This window comes from Oncorhynchus tshawytscha, linkage group LG06 (assembly GCF_018296145.1).
Source record: "Oncorhynchus tshawytscha isolate Ot180627B linkage group LG06, Otsh_v2.0, whole genome shotgun sequence".
Classification (NCBI taxonomy): Eukaryota; Metazoa; Chordata; class Actinopteri; order Salmoniformes; family Salmonidae; genus Oncorhynchus; species Oncorhynchus tshawytscha.
Genome location: NC_056434.1, coordinates 54,355,610 through 54,381,521, shown reverse-complemented (window position 1 = coordinate 54,381,521; position 25,912 = coordinate 54,355,610). Strand labels below are relative to the sequence as shown.

Below are 25,912 nucleotides of genomic sequence, written 5' to 3'. Positions count from 1 at the left end.
GTGGGAAAATATATATATATTTTTAATTATATTCTGATGATGTTTAGGCTAGCAGAGAAGGCCTTGCTGGCCCTGACGGCCCACCACTGCTATATTGTATTTACTTCGCCACCATGGCCTTTTTTGCCTTTACCTCCCTTATTTTTCTACTGTATTATTGACTGTATGTTTGTTTTACTCCATGTGTAACTCTGTGTTGTTGTATGTGTCGAACTGCTTTGCTTTATCTTGGCCAGGTCGCAATTGTAAATGAGAACTTGTTCTCAACTTGCCTACCTGGTTAAATAAAGGTGTCACGCCCTGGTCTAAGTATTTTGTGTTTTTCTTCATGTATTGGGTCAGGCCAGGGTGTGGCATGGGGTTTTTGTATTGTGGTGTGTTTTGTCTTGGGGTTTTGGTGTGTGTGTATTGGGATTGTAGCTAGTGGGGTTATCTAGCAAAGTCTATGGCTGTCTGGAGTGGTTCTCAATCAGAGGCAGGTGTTTATCGTTGTCTCTGATTGGGAACCATATTTAGGCAGCCATATTCTTTGAGTTTGTCGTGGGTGATTGTCCTTAGTGTTCTGATGTCCTTGTTCTGTGTTAGTTTACAGAAGTATAGGCTGTTTCGGTTTTCGTTACGTTTAGTGTGTTTGTCATTAAACATGGATCGCAATCTACACGCTGCATTTTGGTCCGACTCTCCTTCACCACAAGAGAACCGTAACAAAAGGTGAAATAAAAAAATAAAAAAGAGTGAATTGTATACTTACGAGCCCCTAACCAACAATGCAGTACAAATAAGAATAAGAACATAAAAGTAACATGACATTAAAGAGCAGCAGTAAAATAACAATAGCAAGACTGACACAGTGTTGCAGTTATTTCGGTACCCGTAGTGGTGTCTCCTTTTGATGTTATGTGGGTAAAAAGTTGTTTTATAAATCTATTAACACACTCACAAACTGTACCAAGCAGCTATCTGAGGTTTGGACAGTTCTTTATTTCCCTTTTATAAGGCTGCTGGGTCTCCCCTTAGTGGATATACATATACTGTATGTACAGGAGACTGCTATACTGGAGTTACACTGAGAGATAGGGCTGGGAGAGGGTCCACATTACACATTAGACTTCAAGAAACAACACTGATGGAGCCTCATCTCCAGGGAGCAGAATTTAGCAGAGAGAATGAGAGGGATGCGGGTAACAGCACAGGGGGGTTGCAGCCCGATGGCCTTGAGAGAGGCTGGATGACTGCCTAATAACTTAACACTAGAAAATAACGTACAGATTTCACGCACAGTGCATCTTTAAATAGGTTACGTGGAGAACCGCCTACCATAAATCTGTATTTTCGGGAACCAACATATATAAAAATAATAAAATAAATCATTGTTCAGTCTTAAATTTGTTTTCTTTTTTATATTCTATTTTCTGTCTTTTTTTCCCTCCGAATTGTGATTTGTTCCTTCCTTCTGTCTGCCTCTGGATTCATTTTTTCTCGTTTCCGTCTCCTCAATCAAAAATAGCACAATACGAATTAGTAAAAAAACGGATGAATGGAACACAACAGTCAAACCATCACGAAAAGAACACAGACACACTGAACAGAACAGCAAGAACACAGTACTTTTTTAGCATCCTTATCACTGTTATGATCCTCATCTCCATCATCATCATCATCCTCCTCCTCAGGTACTGGCGCGAAGTAGAGGAAGTTTCCTCCCTGCGGCTCAGTTGATCTTGGAAGCATCCAGCTAGCCCAGCTTCATGGCATAGAGTTGGAAAGGGGGCTCACTCCCTATCTTTGCCATTATCACTTCTGTGACAGTGTGCCCTCTCCAACTCTATGCTCCCTGCTCATTACTGATTTCTCGGAATAACTTCACAGTGTGGTAGTAGTAGGACTAGGAGGTGGGTAGGATGGGGTGACAGGGAAAGCCAGGGGGTATCATCGTATCGCAACTGGAACAGGGAATCATCATATCATAATAACCATGTACAGCAACGATTAGAAAACAACTAGAAACCCGAAAGTTCATGAAAAGTCAACAAAATGGTTGCCTTTGTTGCTCCCTCACGTCTCCTTCCTTCCCATCATATGGGGGTGGGGAAGGCTTCTGACTGGCTACAGCATACACTGATGGGATGGGCCCATGTCTGGCAGAGTGGGGATTGGAAGGTTGGAGAGGGAGGGAGTGTAGTCCAAGGCTGACTGGAATCCATTTGCTGGTGGGTGGGACTCAACAGGGTGATATGTCATCGGGAGAAAGGAATGTGGTTGGTTGGTAGGTCAAATGTGTGATTGGCAGGTCATAGGATGAATCCTCTTCTCAGAGGTTAGGCACGATGTTGTAGCAGTGCCCGCCTCTTCCGGCTGTAGTAGTGGCGTAGGCCGGTCTGTCTGGCAAAGTTCATCATATAGTTTTGTTTACGAGTGCTGTAGGGAGACAAAGACAGTGAGAGAGAGGAGAGAGAGAGAGTGGGAAGAAGAGAGGAAGAGAGGAGGGAGACCATTAGTGACCAGGAAGTGGTATTAAGAGTATCCACACACTCACTCATGCAGACACCCTCTGTCATGTACACACATACACTCTCATATGCAAGCTCACACACTTCTAGATCCATGCTGGCATTTTCAATTGGGTTTCACACAACCTCTAACACTCAAAAACGATATTCGATTTAGCAGAAGGTGGACTGTTTTTTTAAGATGTGCATTACTTACTGAATATTGAAATGTGTATGTGACCATCTTATAGATGAACAATATTGTATGTATTGACATGTTCTCAATGGCAGTATCATAAGCAGACAGGTCAACAGGACAAGACATTGAACAACACAAAACTAGAAGACACAAGACTAGCTAGAGAGCTACAGCCACGGTCACAGACATTAGCTACAGATGTGGTCGGGGTTCTGGGGTTTTCTAACTCTGACCACGGTTCTAAGGATCTAAGGAAGGAGAGTGTTTGAGGTCAGAGTTCATAGAGTAACAGCCATCATGTCACTTGGAAAAACAAATAAAAGTAATAAAGGTGCAGGGGATTGAGGGAGGGAGGAGATACATTGAAAGAGAAGGTAATTAGACACAAAAAGAAGCTGTGATTGAAGATCTCGCTTCTTGCTTAGCCTGTCATTGCATCTTCTGTCCAGCGGGAGGTGCCAGTAAGCCTGGAGTGCACCCAGTGGCCTCTGGGGGGTCGGGAGGTGTGTGGTGGAGGGGTGTGGTTGAAGGTCGGAGGGTGGCAGAAACGGGGATGGGGGTGAGGGCGTGTTGGGATGCTTTGCTAACTAAAATGGGATGTCTGTCTGGCCGCTTCTGTTTTTTCTCATTAACAAAAGCGAGGGACAGTATGGCGGGAGTTCCAAAAGGTTGTGGTTCATGGACCGGCAGCCATGGAGGTGGGGGGAGGGTGGGGGGAGGTGGGGGGAGCTTTGCAACGTTGGGTTTAAGAAGCCATGCAAGGACTTCGATGGAAGAGGTTACTCTGATGATGATGGGGGGTGATGGGTTTTAGGTCTTAGTGGTGCCTGACGATCTGAAGTTATGCCATTATGCTCTATATTCTAGTGTGTGTTGGGTTTAATTAATATAATGATGTTAGATGTTCAGGTTAGAATTAAGAGGTAAGTGTGTTACCCATATTACAGTGCCTGAACTGTGTAACTTGTGTGTGGCAGTGTCATCCTCACAGTGTGCTACGTATCTAGGATCTGCACACATGTAACCACATTAAACAAAAGCCATACTTAAAACACAACGGTTGCAAGAGCGCAACAGACATTGATATAGTGATGCATTATATCACACAAATACACAAACATGAAGCAGACCAATTGAGGTCTTCAGAAAAGCTATATATTTTACATTTTGAGAGACCTGCTTCCCCAAATTATTTATTGGTATTGTCTGAACTGTAGCTCTGTCTATGTGTCATGGATGGGACTCGAAAGAGCCTGAACCTGGGTTATGATAGTGAGTGTGCCTCTATGGAGGTGGGGTGGGGGATTAAGGTGAAGGAGATGCTGACAGAAAAGAGGGTCAGGGGTGTAGCTGAAAGGTGAGGGGGTATCACAGGAGGGGAGAGGCGGAAGACTTACCTGACTCTACAGCAATGCCACAGGGAGCAGAATACAGAAGAGAGCAGAGGTTAGAGCGCGAGAGGGGAGGAGGGGGTGGAGGGGGTGCTGCAGGCTCGCAGAAAGGTCTGGGGGACAGAAACCCCGGCCGCCTGGGGAGGCGAAGGGGGCCAGGGAGGAGGGAGAGAGAGGGGTGGGTAGAGAAAGAAAGAGGGAGCAGGAAGTATGCAGAGAGAGGTAGAGCAAGAGAGAAAAGAAGGAATAGGGGAGTGAGAGAGAAGCAAAAGAGAACAAGGATGTAGAGAGAAAGAGAGAGCGATAGATAGACAATAACAGATGGAAATGGAGGTGTGAAAGAGAAAGAGAGGACCAATCCGTCCATTATGCACCAGAGAGAGGGAGTAATAGGAAAAAAAGGGATATTGGAAGGAAGAGGAAGGAGGAGATGGAGCCATGATAAGACATGAGGTAGCAGAAAAGCATAAGCGCAGGCAGAGGAAGAAGTGTTGGAAGGGGAGGAGGTAGAGGAGGAGGAAAAGGAGGAGTATGGTCACACATGTTCGTGATTGTGAGGCCAGGGAGGAGAGGCACGGGATGACGAAAGAAACAATTGAAAAGGAGGAGAGGAGTGTGAGGGGTGGTGGTGGGAGACAGAGAGACAGAAATAAAAGAGAGAAGTGTGAGGATCGCGTACAGTTATTCTGTTCAGCAGACACTGTTGTTGAATGTTGAAAACCAGCCATGGGAGTGGGAGAGTAGGAGTGGAGGAGTGCAGGTCAAGGCCAAACGAAACCAGAGACAGCTCATGTAAGGACTGTGTGTATTGTGTACTGTATGTGTGTGCTTTTCCGTGACGTAAGACAGATATCATATAAACCTAAACAGTGAATATTTGTACTATATTGGGTATTTGTTGTTTGCCAACTCACGACACCAGCACTGACAGGACCAACTTAGTGAACAACATTGTGGACATCAAGCCTATACATACACATTCTGTCACTTATGTGAAACATTTGCAATGTATTGGCCACTTAATGACATTCAATAGCATCTTATGCAGCCTGGTCTCATAGATTTGACATAGTAACATAGCAAAAGCAAATCCGACACTCAATGTGTTACGATTGTTATGGTTTCGTGAGATAGAAGGTTACTTATGGCAAAAACTAACGTAGGGTGGTTGGCCAGGGTGGATGGGTAGCCATATAACACGAATGTCTTGCAACCCAAAGGTTGCATGTTCAAATCTCAACATGGACAATTTTAGCTAATTAGCAACTACTTACTACATTTGAGCTACTTTGCAACTACTTATCATGTTAGCTAACCCTTCCGCTAACCCTAACCTTCACATTTGAACCTAACTCCCAACCTTAACACTGACCTTAACGCCTAGACTTAGCGTTAGCCACCTAACCACCTAGCTAACGTTAGCCACAAAAAATGGGAATTCATAACATATCATACATTTAGCAAATTCGTAACATATTGTACAAATTGTAATGTACAGTGGGGCAAAAAAGTATTTAGTCAGCCACCAATTGTGCAAGTTCTCCCACTTAAAAATATGAGAGACGCCTGTAATTCTCATCATAGGTACACTTCAACTATGACAGACAAAATGAGAAGAAAAAAATCCAGAAAATCACATTGTAGGATTTTTAATGAATTTATTTGCAAATTATGGTGGAAAATAAGTATATGGTCACCTACAAACAAGCAAGATTTCTGCCTCTCACAGACCTGTAACTTCTTTATGAGGCTCCTCTGTCCTCCACTGTATTAATGGCACCTGTTTGAACTTGTTATCAGTATAAAAGACACCTGTCCACAACCTCAAACAGTCACACTCCAAACTCCACTATGGCCAAGACCAAAGAGCTGTCAATGGACACCAGAAACAAAATTGTAGACCTGCACCAGGCTGGGAAGACTGAATCTGCAATAGGTAAGCAGCTTGGTTTGGAGAAATCAACTGTGGGAGCAATTATTAGGATATGGAAGACATACAAGACCACTGATAATCTCCCTCGATCTGGGGCTCCATGCAAGATCTCACCCCGTGGGGTCAAAATGATCACAAGAACGGTGAGCAAAAATCCCAGAACCACACGGGGGACCTAGCGAAGGACCTGCAGAGAGCTGGGACCAAAGTAACAAAGTCTACCATCAGTAACACACTACGCCGCCAGGGACTCAAATCCTGCAGTGCCAGACGTATCCCCCTGCTTAAGCCAGTACATGTCCAGGCCTGTCTGAAGTTTGCTAGAGAGCATTTGGATGATCCAGAAGAAGATTAGGAGAATGTCATATGGTCAGATGAAACCAAAATATTACTTTTTGGTTAAAACGCAACTCGTCGTGTTTGGAGGACAAAGAATGCTGAGTTGCATCCAAAGAACACCATACCTACTGTGAAGCATGGGGGTGGAAACATCATGCTTTGGGGCTGTTTTTCTGCAAAGGGACCAGGACGACTGATCCGTGTAAAGGAAAGAATGAATGGGGCCATGTATCGTGAGATTTTGAGTGAAAACCTCCTTCCATCAGCAAGGGCATTGAAGATGAAACGTGGCTGGGTCTTTCAGCATGACAATGATCCCAAACACACCGCCCGGGCAACAAAGGAGTGGCTTCCTGAGAAGCATTTCAAGGTCCTGGAGTGACCTAGCCAGTCTCCAGATCTCAACCCCATAGAAAATCTTTGGAGGGAGTTGAAAGTCCGTGTTGCCCAGCAACAGCCCCAAAACATCACTGCTCTAGAGGAGATCTGCATGGAGGAATGGGCCAAAATACCAGCAACAGTGTGTGAAAACCTTGTGAAGACTTACAGAAAATGTTTGAACTCTGTCATTGCCAACAAAGGGTATATAACAAAGTATGGAGATAAACTTTTGTTATTGACCAAATACTTATTTTCCACCATAATTTGCAAATAAATTCATTACAAATCCTTCAATGTGATTTTCTGGATTTTTTTTCTCAGGCCTCTCTCATCTTTTTAAGTGGGAGAACTTGCACAAATGATGGCTGACTAAATACTTTTTTGCCGCACTGTATAATGTTTGCTTGAATTGCAATTCCTAGCATTTCATATGAATTACACTGAGTGCACAAAAAATTAGGAACACTACAGACTGGCAGATTGAGCCTAAAAACGGGGCGGTTTTGAGAACAGCCTGGGGGATTGTTTGGGGAATGAGGAACCAGGGGTTACTAGGATTGTTGGAGATACTCACAGAACTACTTCCACATGGTCCAGCGCCCACTGGTCATGTCCCACACCGCCGTGACGCGGCTGCCACCACCGCAGCTTCACCCCTTTAGCTCTCGCTTCTCTGTGAAAGTTAGAGGTCAGAGATTAAGAATGGGTGTGGGTCTTTCTCAATTATTATTTCCTTGATCACTCATGTTCTCTCTACCTAGCTTAAAACAAATGTTCCCAAATGTTCCCACAACTGAACGTTCGCTTAAGCGTTATTGGGTAATATCTAACGTTTTCATAGAAATGTTCCAGTGACGTGCAATAACTGTTTCCAAGAGAACATTCCCTTAATGTCAAACAGTGCTTACCCAGAACGTGGTTACCATGTTCTCAGAATATTCAATAGTAATGTTCTAGACACGTTTTATGGGAACTTTGCAAGAACATTCCTGTGTCCAGTTTTCTTTTTTCATCATTATACAGAGCATTAGGAAAGTATTCAGACTCCTTCCCTTTTTCCACATTTTGTTACGTTACAGCCTTATTCTAAAATGGATTCAATTAAATGTTTTCCTCATCAATCTTCAGTGACTGGGAGACTAATCAGGATCGAGAGACCTGCAGAGAAGGATCTGCAGAGAAGAATGGGAGAAATGTTGTGTTAGCTAATCCAAGTTTATCAGTCTCAACGTCAACAGTGAAGAGGCGACTATGGGGTGCTGGCCTTCTAGGCAGAGTTGCAAAGAAAAAGCCATATCTCAGACTGGCCAATAATAAGAAAATATTAAGATGGGCAAAAGAACACAGACACTGGACAGAGGAAATCTGCCTAGAAGGTCAGCATCCCAGAGTTGCCTCTTCACTGTTGACGTTGAGACGGGTGTTTTGTGGGTACTATTTAATGAAGCTGCCAGTTGAAGATTTGTGAGGCGTCTGTTTCTCAAACTAGACACTCTAATGTACTTGTCTTCTTGCTTAGTTGTGCACCAGGGTCTCCCACTCCTCTTTCTATTCTGGTTAGGGACAGTTTGCACTGTTCTGTGACGGAAGTAGTACACAGCGTTGTACGAGATCTTCAGTTTCTTGGCAATTTCTCGGATGGATTAGCCTTCATTTCTCAGAACAAGAATAGACTGACGAGTTTCAGAATAAAGTTGGTTGTTTCTGGCCATTTTTAGCCTACAATCTAACCCACAAAGGCTGATGCTCCAGATACTCCACTCGTCTAAAGACGGACAGCTGTATTGCTTCTTTAATCAGAACAACAGTTTTCAGCTGTGCTAACATAATTGCAAAAGGGTCTTCTAATAATCAATTAGCCTTTTAAAATTATAAACTTGGATTAGCTAACACAACGTGCCACTGGAACACAGGAGTGATGGTTGCTGATAATGGGTCTATGGGTCTATAATATGCTGATAATGGGTCAATGGGTCTATGATACGTCTATGTAGATATTCCATAAATAATCGGCTGTTTCCAGCTACAAAAGTCATTTACAACATTAACAATGTCTACACTGTATTTCTGATCAATGTGATGTTATTTTAATGGACAAAAAATGTGCTTTGTTAAAAGTACACAGAAGAAAAATTATTTTATGGATCATAGAGATTCAGGAGTAACATTAGAACAGGGTAAAATGCCTCAGCAACATTAGAGCACTATACAGAAAGTCCTTGCTGAAATGAGTAAATCAAATCAATGATGAGAGAGTAGTCAGATTAACTGATAACTGACAGACATGGTGGCATAGTAGAAATATTGGAATGCAGTGAACCAAGAGGTTGTGAGTGCAAATCACAAGTGAGGACATGATGAATAATAATTACTTTATAATTACTGTGTGTTCCTAACTTTGCCAACAGAGAAAGAGCTGTGAATGGATCAGTGGTTCATTAATCAGAGCCAACAGTAACAAGGTGTGACATGCAATGAGAACATTTGTTTGGCACCATCAGGTGACTTCCTGACAACTAACCCTCAGAAAACTAGACACAGTAATGTTCGTGAAACGTTCCAATGAAACGTGTCTAGAACATTAATATTGGATATATTGGGGCAAGGACGTAAGGAATCACAGATGAACTGAGAAAGAGCTGTGTGTCAGTATTAATGTGTGTTTAGACAATTTACATCTAAATGAAATAAACTTTTATTGAAAGGAAAAACAGCTCTGTATGTATAGGTTCACTCACAGTGGGATGTTGTAGGACACTCTCTGGGCCTTGATGAAGTCTTTGGGCTGGTGCTGGGCGATCACGTGCCAGCTAACTCCATTATTGACAGTGTACTGTAGCAGCACAGCTCTGTCCACTGTGTCAGGCTGGTCCAGGGCTGTGTTACAACTGTCTGTCTGGGACACACTACCTATCTGCAGGACGAACATGATCTTACTGTGGGCGGAGGAGGGGAGAGCGAGAGAGAAAAAAATTGTAAGATTGCCTTGGTATTTTTGTCCTACCAAATTTAGGCTCCAAGTTTTCCATCTTAGTCCTGCTGTATATTGACCTCTCATTGGCCTTGGCTAGGATTAGTTAGGCTGGGCTATGCTAGGCTAGGCTAGGATTAGCTAGAATAGGCTTCATGCCATAGGGGGCACGTGCCACCACACGTGTTGTACGTTTAAAAAAAATCTGCAATACTACTAGCCACAGCAATTTTATTAAGTTGGCTTTAGCTAGTCCAGATAAGTTCCCAATCTCCCAACCTCATAACCATCTACCAAGAAGACATTTCAGGCTATCAATCAAGAGTAGCTAGCTTGTATAACTATCTTGGCCTCACTAGGGTAGGGGGCACTATTTTCACCTCCGGATGAAAAACGTGCCCAAAGTAAACTGCCTGCCACTCAGGCCCAGAAGCTAGGATATGCATATAATTGGCAGATTTGGATGGAAAACATTCTAAAGTTTCCAAAATTGTACAAATAATGTCTGAGTATAACAGAACTGATATGGCAGGAGGAAACCTGTGAAACATTCATTCAGGAAGTGGCATTTTTTTATGTTTGTAGTTTTCTATTGAATGCCATTACAGTATCCATTGACTTAGGACTCAAAATGCACTTCATATGGCTTCCACTAGATGTCAACAGTCTTTAGAAAATGTTTCAGACTTTTATTTTGAAAAATGAAGGAGTAGGACCACTTTGAATGAGTTTCTTGTTTTCCTTTTATATTGATGGAGCTATTGTCCGGTTGAAATGTTATTGATTATTATGACTAAAAACACTCTGAGGATTGATTATAAACGTTTCTACACACTTTACTGATATTTTTTGGATTTTTCATCTGTCTGTAGTGACTGCCTTTGAGCCTGTGGATTACTGAACAAAACTGAGGTTTTTGGATATAAAGAGGGACTTTATTGAACAAAACAAACATTTATTGAGTAAATGGGAAAGTAAGTGATTACTTTGATCACTATTTCTGACTTATGTATCTCCTCTACTTGGCTGGTAACTGTTTGTAATGATTTGTCTGCTGGGCTCTTCTCAGATAATCGCATGGTATGTTTTCGCCGTAAAGCCTTTTTGAAATCTGACACTGTGGATGGATTAACAAGAAGTTAATCTTTAAACCAATGTATAACAGTGTATGTTTTATGAATTTTTATAATGAGTATTAGTGTTTTTGAATTTGGCGCTCTGCAATTTCACTGCATGTTGGCCAGGTGGGACGGTAGCGTCCCACACCCCCTAGAGAGGTTAAATGGCGTGCCTGCTGGCAAGGTTCGTAGACTTTAGAAAAGCAAGCAATAACTAAAAATAGAAAAAACAGTCAGCTGGATACAGCCAGTTCAAGAGGTGTGCTTAGACATGCAGAAAAATAGACATTTTTGACATAGAATTAAGCATAATGATTTTGACTCTAGATTGCAGGAAAAAGCTGATTCAGGTGTTTGAAAAATACTAAATTCTCCACCGCCCAGCCATCCTCACGTACTTTGTGCCCTCTTTTTGGGGTGTATGAAGCCCCTGTTCAGTACTTGTCTCATGTGAGGTCCAGAGGCTTGGTCTGCTCATTTTACAGCTACTGTACAGTATAATCTTCTACTGTATAATGAGCATCTCTCACTGTCCCTTTAGTATTTGGCAAGACTAGGCTAGTACAGCACAGTACAATCCATTGTCCAACCCTACCTGGCTCGTGTCAGGTCGAGTGGCTTGGTGACAGCCTGCCTCATCTTACAGCCGTTGAAGTAGAGCGAGTCACCGTGGGCGTGGGGAGAAAGCTGACCACACCCACTTCCCACCCCGCCACCCTGGATGAGTTGCCAGCTCTCCTCTGACATGCTACCTGACTCAAAGTTATCCTTTATGGAGCTGGGTAGGTCACTGCCGGACAGGGAGCAGTCATCACCTGGGAGATGGAGGAGAGAAAGAAAGGGTGGTTTGTTTATATTGTGGTGCTGCAGAGTTTGGGTCCATTAAAGAATATACATATATATTTGATTGAAAAGCAATGAGGATTTGGAATTTGGAATTTCAGTTTACTTCCATAATTGACTGAATTGAAATGGCATTGACCCCAACCGTGGCGCGTTACATTTTAGATGAGAGACACTAGGAACACTCCTAACATTTGAATGCATAAAGAATCAAGTTGAACCAATATGAATGCTAGCTGGCAGTTAAAGGGAACATTGTACTGGCCCCTACGGTTAGTGTTTGTGTGGTACTCAGTCAGACCCACCATGGTGTCCCTCGTCACAGATACAGACCACTCCGCTAGTACAGTAACCATGACCACTACACAGCCCTGGGCACGCCTCCCCAATGTACATGTGGTCCACCCCCCAGCCGTGACGCTCGCCAACACCCTCCTTCTGGATCCAACGGAACTGCGTGGCACTGCAGGAGAAGGGTGAGAGTGTGAGAGAGAAAAAGGGTTATAGAGCTGTGACAAGAAAGAGCAGAACTGAGAGAGATACCCTTTACAGACACAAATGTTCCTTATAGAAGCTTGTTGATAACAGCCTTGATCAACCTTCAGACAAAGAAATAAAATGCTGGTTCAGAAGCTTCTCTTCTCTTTCAGAGAACTGTTCTGCTCCTGCATGGAATACTCACTTTTAGTTACCCACAACAAACATCATTAGCCAGTTTGTTACCTTGCTAGTGAGTGGCAAAAGGCTAATTTGCAAAAGCGGTCCTACCCTGAGGAGACGTGGTCAGGCAGCTGGACAGTGACTCTTGTCCAGGTAGAGCTGTTGACAGGACTGTAGATGGTAGATTCATGGAACATGAAGGGAGAGCAGCCCACGTTGTTCACAGAGGAGGGAAGACACTCTGACTGGACCAGCTGCCATGAGTCAGACCTGGAGAGAAGAGAGGGAAGGAAGAAAGAGGATTGTATTGTAAACTGCTCTAATCCTTAAATGTTGGAGGGGTGCCCTCCACCAAGGGCTGTCTCCAGCTCTCGCCATAGGTTATGGATGTGAATCAGATCTGGCCACTCCAAAAGAGTCCAGCGTCTCTTTATGAACCATTCCTGGGTGCTTTAAGATGTGGGTTTGGGTCGATGTCCTGATGGAAGATCCACAATGTTCAATGGAGACCCTGTTTCTGGATACTGAGTTGAACATCGACTCAAAAACACCTGATAATCTGCTGATTTTATGATGCCTTGCACGTGTTCAAGGACTACAGTACCAGAAGCAGCAAAGCAACCCCGCAGCATTACAAAACCTCCCCCATCTTCGATTGTAGGGAGGCTATTCTTTTCATTGAATGCTTCATTTGGTCGTCAGTAAACACAGCATTGATCTGTATTGCCAAATAACTCAAATCTTGTTAAATTGGTCCACATAAATGTTTTCCCAGGATTTAGGCTTGTTCAGTTGAGTTTGAGAAGTTCACGCTCAAACACTTTTTCACTCATCATTTGCTGCTGCTACTCTGTTCTTTATTTTACTCTTATTATTATTTATCCTGATGTCTAGTCACTTTACCCTGCCTTCATGTACATAGTGATTACGGAAAATATTCAGACCCCTTGACTCTTTCCACATTCTGTTACCTTACAGCATTATTCTAAAATGGATGACATTTATTTTTTCCCTGTCAATCAACACAATACCCAATAACCTCAAAGCAAAAACACGTTTAAATTTTTTTTTTGCAAATGTATTGAAAACAACAACTGAAATAGTACATTTACATAAGTATTCAGACCCTTTATTCAGTACTTTGTTGAAGCACCTTTGGCAGCGATTACAGCACATTGATCTGGTACTGGTACTCCCTGTGTATAGCTACATTATTGTACATTTTATTTTACTCATTTTGTGTTTCTATTTTATTTTTAAACTATGTACTGTTGGGAAAGGCTCGTAAACATACATTTCACCGTAAAGTCTACACCAGTTGTATTCGGTGCATATTACAAATACAATTTTACTCCATTTATTTGATTTGATTTGAAAAACTGTAGCTCTGTTGAAGGTTGTGGGTCTGCATTCAGGACAATAACCCCAAACACTCATCAAATGCACCCTGGAATGGTTCAAGAAACTGGAGTTGCCAGTGAAGAGTCCAGATCTGAATCCCATCCATAACCTATGGCTAGAGCTGAAAACAGCAGTTGGTGAAGGGCACCCCTCCAACCTGGAAGGATTAGAGCAGATTCTGCATACAAAAAGTGCTAGCTCCGGGGCCAATAATTCTGTCCAAGCCATGTCTTCATTTTCTAAATTAAAATTGTAAACTTAAATTTACAAAAATAAAAATCCAATAACATGGTGTGGTGACAAATTAAGAAAATGGAAGGGTGCCAATATATTTGTCCCAGCACTGTAAATTAGCACATAGGAAGAAATCTCTCCTACCTGGCATCCTTTCTGTACTGCAGCAGGACAGAATGGTGGTCTTCACAGCTGTCTGCCTCACAGCCCACCACAATCTACATACAGTGTGACAGAGAGAGCCACAAGTAAGTTGTTGGGTTCCACAGGGATCGATTCTTGGACCTCTATGTTTGTAGATTATGATAATGATTTTAAACTGTCAAATGTAGCCATGTTGTAAATGCTAAGAGGTAGCACCTTGAACTGTAGGATGTATCCAGGCTGTACTATAAGCTCTCGGGTGGCTAGGATGTTGTGTGTTTTGTCCTGGTTCTTGTTGGGCCAGTAGAGGTGGAAGGATGGGTTGCCACAAAATCCAGCCGTACGCACCGCATTGGGATAGAAGTTCCAGCTCTCCTCGTGGGACACACCCTCTGGGAGAGAGAGTGAGAGAGAGAGGATCCAGAAGATTTCAGAATGTTATTCAAGAGAGATAAGGAGAGTAGAATGGCAAGCTTAAGACACCTTCACAATCAACAACAGCACAAGACAGAGCCCAGATTCATCTTTACACTTTCACCTCCCATTCCATGTCAGAGGTGTTTCAGCACAAACTATCTACCATCATCGAAGATGTCCAGCTGGGTGGAGGGATTGATGTTATGTTTTGTTATCCTATATTACGTTATGTTATGCTGTGTTTACCGTCATCGAAGGTGTCGAGCAGGGTGGAGGGGTTGATGTCAGACCCTCCCACCAGGATGTTGTCTACAGCCCACTGAGCACGCTCCAGCCCGGGTGATGCCAGACCGGAGGAGACAGAGAAGGGCTGCCACCACCGCAGCCGCGTGGTGTTAGACAGCGCCCCCTCTGGTAAAACAATGTAATCACGCCTCACAGACACGTACTTCAGATAGTCCATCTCATGAAGCAGGGTCCAGGACACACCTGGGGGAGGCATGAATTAAATCTCAGGGGGGACAAAATTCTCTATTATTCATCAGTGTACTAAAGATTACATCGACTACAAACTAAACTTTCCATCAGTTTACTACTGCTTAGTACAGTTTATGACAGTTTACCTCCGTCTTTGGAGTAGTCCAGCAGCACTCCCTCTTTGCGACAGGTTGGGCGATGGCACATGGTCATGTTGTCTTCACTTCCTATCCTGGCCCAGTACTCTACAAACCTGATCATCACAGTTCATACAGCCATTAACAGTGGAATACTTATGCCGGGACTCAAACACAGATAAACGACCTGTGCACATCTGAAGCATTTCCAGCGATAGTGATCTCAGCGAACATATGGAAAAAACAACATATCTTATGAAAACTTTGAGTGGTAGTAGGAACTGAGAGGGAATGTCCTAACAAAATTCTGTGTAGTTGACAGACTTTTGATCAGTAGAGGTACTAACTTGGCTCCTCTGAGGTCGAGGTCAGCGGTGACGGCCTGCCTGGCGTCTGCTCCTCCAAAGTACAAAGCGGTCCCCTCCACCAGAACCCCACAGTCAGTACAGGGACGACCCCCCTCCAACACCTGCCACTGAGGGCCCGGCGCCCCCTCCCAGTCAAAACGCTCCTTCAGAGATGTCTGGGGAAATAGAATAGAATAGAATCGATACTTTATTGTCCATAGTATGGACATTTGTCTTCTGCCCTTTTCCCAACACCCCCTGACACACACAAACGTTCCGAGCCACATAATCTGCCATGGTGCAGAATCCCTAGGGGGAGGGCAATGTAATTGCATTTTCAATTGCATTGTTTTTGCTATGTGTACAAAATAAATGGTCCTTCAAGCCGGCTAGGGACACTTTGTATGTCATTGTATGAAATGTACTACATAAATAAAGATTGATTAACTGATTGATACCTTGAGTGCAGTGCTGGCGTAGCAGCTGGGTCCAGTGAAGCCTGGTTCACAGATACATCGCTGGTCCAGACACTCTCCATGTCCCCCACAATGGCTGTCACACGCTGGCCCAATGTAGAGGTTCTCCACAGCCCACTGGGTATCACTGTGCTGCTGGTAGAACCGGAAACGCACCGCCCTGCAGAACATTACAGAGAATGTAGGTTAAGAACTGATGTAGAAGTTCTCCACAGCCCACTGGGTATCAGAGTGCTGAACCAAAAAAATGCACCGCCATACACACAATACACACAGGATGGTCATAAAGATTAGTTAGGCAAGACTTTTAAATTATCTTCCATAGGCTGTTTTTAAGGAACCCTCCTTTCAACTGTAACTTGAAGCAGTCCGAATGTCTTGAACCAAAAGAAAGTATTGGAGGAAGCAAGGAGAGAGTGTGCCAGCCAGGTTGAGTATATGTGTGTTTGTGTGTGCATGCTTGCTTACGTACACTACTAGTCAAAAGTTTGGACACATCTACTCATTCAAGGGTTTTTCTTTATTTTTTACTATTTTCTACATTGTAAAATAATAGCGAAGACATCAAAATACATATACAATACATAGTTTATATTTGATATTCTTCAAAGTAGCCACCCTTTGCCTTGATGACAGCTTTGCACATTCTTAGCATTCTCTCAACAAGCTTCTTAAGGTAGTCACCTAGAATGCATTTCAATTAACAGGTGTACCTTGTTAATTAATTAACAGGTGTACCTTCCACAAAGTTAATTTGTGGAATTTCTTTCCTTCTTAATGCATTTGAGCCAATCAGTTGTGTTGTGACAAGGTAGGGGTGGTATACAGAAAATAGCCCTATTTGGCACAAGTCCATGTTATGGCAAGAACAGCTCAAATAAGCAAAGAGAAATGACAGTCCATCATTACTTTAAAACATGAAGGTCCGTCAATCCGTAAAATGTCAAGATCTTTAAAAGTTTCTTCAAGTGCAGTTGCAAAAACCATCAAGATCTATGATGAAACTGGCTCTCATGAGGCCCGCCACAGGAAAGGAAGACCCAGAGTTACCTTTGCTGCAGAGGATAAGTTGATTCGAGTTACCAGCCTCAGAAATTGCAGCCCAAATTAAATGCTTCACAGAGTTCAAGTAAAAGATACATCTCAACACTGTTCAGAGGTGACACGCCATCCCATCTGGTTTGAGCTTAGTGTGACTATCATTTGTTTTTCAACGGGACAGTTACCCAACACACCTCCAGGCTGTGTAAGGGCTATTTGACAAAGAAGGAGAGTGATGGAGTGCTGCATCAGATGTCCTGGCCTCCACAGTCACCCGACCTCAACCCAGTTGAGATGGTTTGGGATGAGTTGGACCGCAGAGTGAAGGAAAAGCAGCGAAAAAGTGCTCAGCAGATGTGGGAACTCCTTCAAGACTGTTGAAAAAGCATTCCAGGTGAAGCTGGTTGAGAGAATGCCAAGAGTGTGCAAAGCTGTCATCAAGGCAAAGGGTGGCTACTTTGAAGAATCTAAAATCTAAAAAATATTTAGATTTGTTTAACACTTTTTTGCTTACTACATGATTCCATATGTGTTATTTCATAGTTTTGATGTCTTCACTTTTATTCTACAATGTAGAAAACTGTACAAATAAAGAAGAATCCTGGAATGAGTAGGTGTGTCCAAAGTTTGGACTGGTACTGTATGTGCATGTTTGTACTGTATGGATCAGGCTTGTCACTCACGTATCTGCCAGGCTGTCCGTTAGGGGGTAGACGGCCCTTTTCCAACCCTGGGCAGGGAAGAAGACACTGGGCTGGGAGATCTGTCCTCCACAGCAGGGGTCAGCAGGTAGACACTGGGGCACCAGGTACCTCCAGGAGACACCGAAGTCCACAGAATACTGGACATGGACCTGATGCTCGGCATGGCGCTCCGGCACACTGCAGCCCACCACAATCTGTAGAGACACATGGACTTGCAAAAACATAACTTGTACATACACACATATCCTGTACTTTTGATCACAACATACACATACACAAATACACCCAACCCCCCCACAGACACACACACACACTCCTAGCTGTTAATCTCAGAAGTGTCTAGGGAAGCAGGGGTGTTCAATGTCAGTCCTGGAGGGCCAAAACAGCTTTCATCCTCTCCTAATCAGGAACTGATTCAGACCTGGGATACCAGGTGAGAGCAATTAACTAATAGGTAGAAACAAAAAACAGAAATGTTTCGGAATTGAACATCCCTGGTCTAGGGGGTAGGAACAGGGATTGTTTTTCGACAGGGCCACACACTCAACCATTTCCACTGTTTTGTACACAATTGTTGTTACCTTGAACTGCATGACCCAGCCTTTGTCCGGGACGATGTCATGTGTGACTGCATACACCTCTCTGCCGTCATCATTACCACACACCATGACTCCGTCTGGAGAGCTACAGAACCTCTGAACCGCACAGTCCTCACTGAACAGCCAGTGATCACCCACTGAGAGAGAGGGAAGCAGTGGAGAGGGGTCAGAGAAAGGAAGAGGGAGAGAGAAAGTAAGCATCCATCTCATCAAACAAAATACCTTTTTTCAAATACCTTATTCGTTTTTTTCATATACCTAGATTCAATAAATGTTCCTTCTGAAAGCAGTTGTATTTGATGCGGTCATTGCTTATTAGGATGAAACCTAATGTGAGAGGCACAAAATCAACTCAACAATCAGACAAGTCAGAATTAGGGCCTGTATGACTGAAAGATCCTCCCCCAACTGTGTATGTACATGTAGTTGTGTATGTACCTGTAGATGTGTATGTACCTGTGGTGGTGTATGTTGTGGTCTCGTCCAGATCCCCTGTGTATATACCTGAGGTGCTCTCCTCCTCTCCCTCATTCAACAGGCCTATCCTGCCCGTGGGGGTACCATCAGCGGGCGCTCTCTCGTGGTTAGGCAGCGCCACCCCTCCGAAGGTGTCAGAGATCTGTGCCCGCGGGTCGGAACCAGCGATTAGGACGTTATCCAGTGCCCAGTCACTGTGGTCGGACCCCTCGTGGGTCGGTTGCCACCAGCGCACACGCACACCCTCCTGACGGGCCGCATGGGGCAGCAGTACATTGACGAATCTACACATGACACACAGGTTAGGATTGGGAACAGCTGATGTGAAAGAAGTGGACAGGTTAAAGCCAATTCCCAGTTACTGTATATCCTATTTTACTGTACTTCATTACTTGTAAGTCTATAAATACTCCTACTTTTTTCATGTGTGTTAAGCCTGACGAAGACCTTTGGGTAGAACATAAACCGTGGGAGCACTGGGAGCAATCAACAAAGTGTGCGTATATCTATTTTTCATAAAAAAGGCCCACCCAGGCTTTCTGTACAGGTCGTAAAAGATCTCTGTCAACAGGATCCAGTTGATTCCACCATTCAGACTGAACTCCAGTAGTACACACTGGTTACGGTTGCTCGGCGGGGTCATGCAGCCATACATAAAGTAGAACTGGATGAACTCTGCGTTGGTCAGGTTCAGATCCACCGTCACCAGCTGACGACTACAACTCTGTTGGAGAGAGACAGATACAAGAGAAAACATGGAGGTTAAAGAGAAAGACATATTAGGTGGTGTCACAAACCTCGTCCTCCTCTTCTGAGAGTAGCGAGAAGGATCGGAGGACCAACACTGAACACTGACAATAAACAACAAACTAACAGTCCCGTAAGGTGAATGACAAAATACTAAACAGGAAATAGACACCCACGAAACCCAGGTGGAAAAAGGCTACCTAAGTATGATTCTCAATCAATCATAGACAACTAACGACAACTGCCTCTGATTGAAAACCATACTAGGCCGAACACAAAAACCAACATAGAAAGACAAACAGACTGCCCACCCCAAGTCACACCCTGACAATACTAAAACAAAGACAAAACAAATGAACTAAGGTCAGAACGTGACAGTACCCCCCCCTCAAAGGTGCAGACTCTGGCCGCAAAACCTGAACCTATAAGGGAGGGTCTGGGTGGGCGTCCGGCAGCGCCGGATAGGCGGGAGATTCCGTCAGCGCCGGGCAGGACAGGCAGCTCTGGCAGCTCCTGGCTGACTGACGTCTCTGGCAGTTCCTGGCAGCTCCTGGCTGACTGACAGCTCTGGCAGCTCCTGGCAGACTGATGGCTCTGGCAGCTCCTGGCAGACTGATGGCTCTGGCAGCTCCTGGCTGACGGCTCTGGCAGCTTCTGGCTGACTGACGGCTCTGGCAGCTCCTGGCTGACTGACGGCTCTGGCAGCTCCTGGCAGACTGACGGCTCTGGCAGCTCCTGGCTGACTGACGGCTCTGGCAGCTCCTGGCTGACTGGTGGCTCCGGCAGCTCCTGGCTGACTGACGGCTCTGGCAGTTCCTGGCAGCTCCTGGCTGACTGACAGCTCTGGCAGCTCCTGGCAGACTGATGGCTCTGGCAGCTCCTGGCAGACTGATGGCTCTGGCAGCTCCTGGCTGACGGCTCTGGCAGCTCCTGGCTGACTGACGGCTCAGGACAGACTGGCGGTTCTGGCGGCTCAGGACAGATGGGAGACCCTGTAGGGAGAAGACAGAGAGACAGCTTCGTGCGGGAGGCTGCCACCGGAGGGCTGGTACGTGGAGGTAGCACCAGACAAACCGGACCGTGAAAGCGCACTGGAGCTCTTGAGCACCGAGCCTGCCCAACCTTACCTGGTTGAATGCTCCCCGTAGCCAGGCCAGTGCGGCGAGGTGGAATAGCCCGCCCTGGGCTGTGCTGGCGAACCGGGGACACCATGCATAAGGCTGGTGCCATGTACACCGGCCTGAGGAGACGCACTGGAGACCAGATGCGCTGAGCTGGCTTTGTGGCACCTGGCTCAATGCCCACTCTAGCCCGGCCGATACGAGGCGCTGGGATGTACCGCACCGGGCTATGCACATGCACCAGGGACACCGTGCGCCTCACGGCATAACACGGTGCCTGCCCGGTCCCTCTCTCTCTCCAGGAAGCACGGAAAGTTGGCGCAGGTCTCCTACCTGACTACTCCAAACTCCCCATGTGCCTCCTCCCAATACATTTTTGGGGCTGCCTCTTGGGCTTCCAGCCACGCCGCCGTGCTGCCTCCTCATACCACTGCCTCCAGCCTGTGCCCATGGTCCCTTGCCGTCCAGAATGTCCTCCCATGTCCATGAGTCCTGCGATCGCTGCTGCTGCCCGTTACCACGCTGCTTGGTCCTTTTGTGGTGGGTTTCTGTCACGAACCTCGTCCTCCTCTTCTGAGGAGGAGTAGCGAGAAGGATCGGAGGACCAACATGCAGCGTGGTAAGTGTGCATAATTTAATGAAGCAAAATGAACACTGAACAAAAGAAAATAAACAACAAACGAACAGTCCCGTAAGGTGAATGACAAAACACTAAACAGAAAATAAACACCCACGAAACCCAGGTGGAAAAAGGCTACCTAAGTATGATTCTCAATCAGAGACAACTAACGACACCTACCTCTGATTGAGAACCATACTAGGCCGAACACAAAAACCAACATAGAAAAACAAACAGACTGCCCACCCCAACTCACACCCTGACCATACTAAAACAAAGAAAAAACAAAGGAACTAAGGTCAGAACGTGACAGATGGAGAGACACACCAGGTTTGGGCTCAATTTAATTTACGTGTTAAAATTAACATTTTAATATTTTTATTTTTTGAGGTGATAAAGAGAAAATCAAATTCAAGTAAAAATAGCTGTTTATTTTCAATATTTTCTGTTATTAAATTGTAGTGTCAGCTCACTTTCCAAATTGAACTGTAATTCTAACCCTGTAATTCTAACCCTGAATAAAATTCTAACCCTGATAACAACAGAGAGGGGGGGCAATGCAAATACATTGTGAGGATCTGAGGACCCATGCAAAATCTTTTCAGTCTCCTGAGGGGGAATAGGTTTTGTCGTGCCCTCTTCACGACTGTCTTGGTGTGATTGGACCAAGACACCAAGGAACTTGAAGCTCTCAACCTGCTCCAGTGCTGCCCTGTCGATGAGAATGGGGTCGTGCTCGGTCCTCTTTTTCCTGTAGTCTACAATCATCTCCTTTGTCTCCTTTAGCTGTAGTCAATGAATAGCATTCTCACATAGGTGTTCCTTTTGTCCAGCTGGGAAAGGGCAGTGTGGAGTGCAATAGAGATTGCATCATCTGTGGATCTGTTGGGGCGGTATGCAACTTGGAATGGGTCTAGGGTTTCTGGGATAATGGTGTTGATGGGAGCCATGACCAGCCTTTCAAAGCACTTCATGGCTACAGTCGTGAGTGCTACGGGTCGGCTGTGCTTCCCTTTGTAGTCTGTAATGGTTTGCAAGCCCTGCCACATCCGACGAGCGTCAGAGCCGGTGTAGTACGATTCGATCTTAGTCCTGTATTGATGCTTTGCCTGTTTGATTGTTCGTCGTAGAGCATAGCGGGATTTCTTATAAGCTTCCTGGTTAGAGTCAGAGTCCCGCTCCTTGAAAGTGGCAGCTCTAGCCTTTAGGTCAGTGCGGATGTTGCCTGTAATCCATGGCTTCTGGTTTGGGTATGTACGTATGATCACTGTTGGGATGACGTCATCTATGCAGTTAGTGATGAAGCCAATGACTAATGTGGTGTACTCCTCAATGCCATCGTAGGATTCCCTGAACTTATTCCAATCTGTGCTAGCAAAACAGTCCTGTAGCTTAGCATCTGCTTCATCTGACCACTTTTGTATTGATTTAGTCACTGGTGCTTCCTGCTTTAATTTTTTGCAGGAGGAATCAGGAGGACAGAATTAGGAATCAGGAGGACAGAATTATGGTCAGATTTGCCAAAATGAGGGCGAGGGAGAGCTTTGTATGCATCTCTGTGTGTGGAGTCAAGGTGACCCAGAGTTTTTTTTCCCCTCTGGTTGCATGTAACATGCTGATAGAAATTTAGTAAAACGGATTTAAAGTCCCCGGCAACTAGGAGCTCCGCTTATGGGTGAGCATTTTCTTGTTTGCTTATGCCGGAATACAGCTCATTCAATGCTGTCTTACTGTAGTGCCAGCCTATATCTGTGGTGGTATGTAAACAGGTATGAAGAATATAGATGAAAACTCTCTCTGTAGGTAGTGTGGTCTACAGGCACAATGGATTGATAGGCACTGACCCCGCTGAAGTGCAGTGCAGCCCCAGATGCCACGGCCCCACAAACAGTGCTGAGCTTTCCCCCGGTTACCAGGTGCCAGTGGCTAAGAGAGGGGGCCCGGCTGAAACTGTCCTTCAGCTGGGAGGGCAGGGGGGCCACAGGCTCATCACAGTACTCGCCTTCCCACTCTGGGTCACACCTACATGGGGGATGAGAGGTGAGAGAAAGGGGTAAGGAGGTTATTGAATGGCCTCTCAGGTTGCTGTGTGTGACATTGTTGTTACAGATCTCGGGACTTCTACTTCAACATGGCAATGGAACACCACATTCGTGTCTGTAATTATTCTTTCAGGCTGGTGTGTTATTGAAATATCAGTCACTCACACACAGGAGCTCTGCTGGCAGCGTCCATGTCCGGAGCACATGTCGGAGCAGCCGTCTCCGATGTAGAGATTGTCCAGAGCCCAGGTCTGCTGCTTGTCAAACGGAGCTTGCTGGAACCAACGGAAACGCGTAGCTGGAGACCTGCAGATACATTTTAATGACATAATACAACTCATACCAACATTTAAAGCTGTTAAAATGTTTGGACAGTGATTTTGAAGAATAACAACCTCGGTTTGGTTTGGCAGTCAAACAATGTGTAACTGACCTGGCGTAGATGGGAATGGGCAGAGTGACTCGGCCCCACTTGTTGTATGTGTCTGCCACCAGCAGTCTCTGTAGGGTGTAGGAGGAGCAGTCTTGACTGGTGGGGAGACAGTCACGCACCAGAGGCTGCCAGTGCAGACCCAGGTCCAGAGAATACTCAAGCTCAATGGCTGTAATGGACAAGGGTACAGAAAGACGCATAAATCAAATCTAATGTTATTAGTCAGTTAAGAACAAATTCTTCTTTTCATTGACAGTCTGCACCGTTCAAACCTGGACGACACAGGAAATTTGTGTTCCGCCGTATGGGACTCCAAAGCACAGCCGGTTGTGATAGAGCCTGGATTAGAACCAGGGTGTCTGTAGTGACACCTCAAGCACTGAGATGCAGTGCCTTAGACCGCTGCACCAAACGGGAGCAGTGGAAAATATTCAGGCCGCTTCCCTTCTTCCACATTTTGTTATTTTGCAGCCTTATTCTAAAATAGATTAAAAACATTTTTTCCCTCATCAATCTACACAATACCCCATAATGACAAAGTGAAAACAGGTTTTTAGAATTCTTTTAAAATGTATTAAAAAAACAGATATCTTGTTTGCATAAGTATTCAGACCCTTCGCTATGAGACTCAAAATTGAGCTCAGGTGCATCCTGTTTCCATTGATCATCCCTGAGGAGTTTCTACAACTTGGAGTACGCCTGTGATTGATTGGACATGATTTGGAAAGGCACACACCTGTCTATATAAGGTCCCACAGTTGACAGTGCATGTCATGAGGTGGAAGGAATTTTCGGTTAAGCTCCAAGACAGGATTGTGTTGAGGCACAGATCTGGGGAAGGGTACCAAAAAATGTCTGCAGCATTGAAGGTCCACAAGAACACAGTGGTCTCCATCACTCTTAAATGGAAGGAGTTTGGAACCACCAAAACTCTTCCTAGAGCTGACTGCCCGGCCAAACTGAGCAATCGGGGGAGAGGGGCCTTGGTCAGGGATGTGACCAAGAACGCGATGGTGACCCTGATAGTGCTCCAGAGTTCCTCTGTGGAGATGGGAGAACCTTCCTGTAGGACAACTATCTTTGCAGCACTTCATAAATCAGGCCTTCATGGTAGTGGCCAGACAGAAACCACTCCTCAGTAAAAGGCATATGACAGCCTGCTTGGAGTTTGCTAATAGGCACCTAAAGAACTCTGACCATTTGAAACCAGATGCTCTGATAAAAACAACATTGAACTCTATGGCCTGAATGCCATGCGTCACATCTGGAGGAAACCTGGCACCCATCCCTACGGTGAAGAATGGTGGTGGCAGCATCATGCTGTAGGGATGTTTTTCAGGGACTGGGAGACTAGTCAGGATTGAGGGAAAGATGAACCGAGCAAAGTACATAGAGATCCTTGATGAAAATCTTCTCCAGAGCACTCAGGACCTCAGAATGGAAGGTTTACCTTCCAACAGGACAGTGAACCTAAGCGCATAGCCAAGACAATGCAGGAGTTGCTTAAAGGGTAAAGGGTCTGAATAGTTTTGTAAATGTGATTTTTTAAATTATTTTTTACAATTCCCCAAACCTGTTTTTACTTTGTCTTTACGGGGTATTATGTGTAGATTGATGGAACAATTTAATCCATTTCAGAATAAGGTTGTAAACATAACAAAACATGGAAAAAGTCAAGGGGTCTGAATACTTTTGTATATGCTATCGTGGGCATAGGTAACAGCTAATGTTCCTAGCTCCAACAGTTTGGTAAAACATAAGAAGTCTGGTAAAGGGATACTATATATATATATATATATATATATATATATATATATATATACATACATACATACATACATACATACATACATACACTACTGTTCAAATGTTTGGGGTCACTTGGAAATGTCCTTGTTTTTGAAAGAATAGCTAATTTCTTGTCCTTTAAAATAACATCAAATTGATCAGAAATACAGTGTAGACATTGATAATGTTGCAGATGACTATTGTAGCTGGAAATGGCTGAAGGCCAGTATCCCGGAATCACCTCTTCACTGTTGACATTGAGACCGGTGTTTTGTGGGTACTATTTAATGAAGCTGCCAGTTGAGGACTTGTGAGGTGTCTGTTTCTCAAACTAGACAAACTGCTGGCCTTCAGCCATTTCCAGCTACAATAGTCATTCACACA

At 44.6% G+C, this 25,912-nt stretch overlaps 1 protein-coding gene across 1 annotated transcript in view; it reads right to left on the bottom strand.

The window, feature by feature from the left end:
* Positions 1-961: 961 nt before the first annotated feature.
* The window catches only part of LOC112232479 (reelin-like), a 288,334-nt gene continuing 263,383 nt past the window's right edge, over positions 962-25,912 (bottom strand). Inside the window, exons 49-68 of the mRNA XM_042323405.1 lie at positions 23,741-23,909; positions 23,473-23,613; positions 23,110-23,287; positions 19,309-19,502; positions 18,758-19,062; positions 18,284-18,438; positions 17,682-17,896; positions 15,940-16,117; positions 15,482-15,657; positions 15,144-15,250; positions 14,767-15,009; positions 14,320-14,495; positions 14,104-14,177; positions 12,433-12,594; positions 11,970-12,127; positions 11,417-11,636; positions 9,471-9,668; positions 7,307-7,405; positions 4,086-4,091; positions 962-2,418 (exon numbers count right to left, since the gene is read on the bottom strand). Of these exons, the coding sequence (XP_042179339.1) occupies positions 2,319-2,418; positions 4,086-4,091; positions 7,307-7,405; positions 9,471-9,668; positions 11,417-11,636; positions 11,970-12,127; positions 12,433-12,594; positions 14,104-14,177; positions 14,320-14,495; positions 14,767-15,009; positions 15,144-15,250; positions 15,482-15,657; positions 15,940-16,117; positions 17,682-17,896; positions 18,284-18,438; positions 18,758-19,062; positions 19,309-19,502; positions 23,110-23,287; positions 23,473-23,613; positions 23,741-23,909 (3,254 nt within the window). The 3' untranslated portion in view covers positions 962-2,318. The remainder of the gene's footprint in view (positions 2,419-4,085; positions 4,092-7,306; positions 7,406-9,470; positions 9,669-11,416; positions 11,637-11,969; positions 12,128-12,432; positions 12,595-14,103; positions 14,178-14,319; positions 14,496-14,766; positions 15,010-15,143; positions 15,251-15,481; positions 15,658-15,939; positions 16,118-17,681; positions 17,897-18,283; positions 18,439-18,757; positions 19,063-19,308; positions 19,503-23,109; positions 23,288-23,472; positions 23,614-23,740; positions 23,910-25,912) is intronic.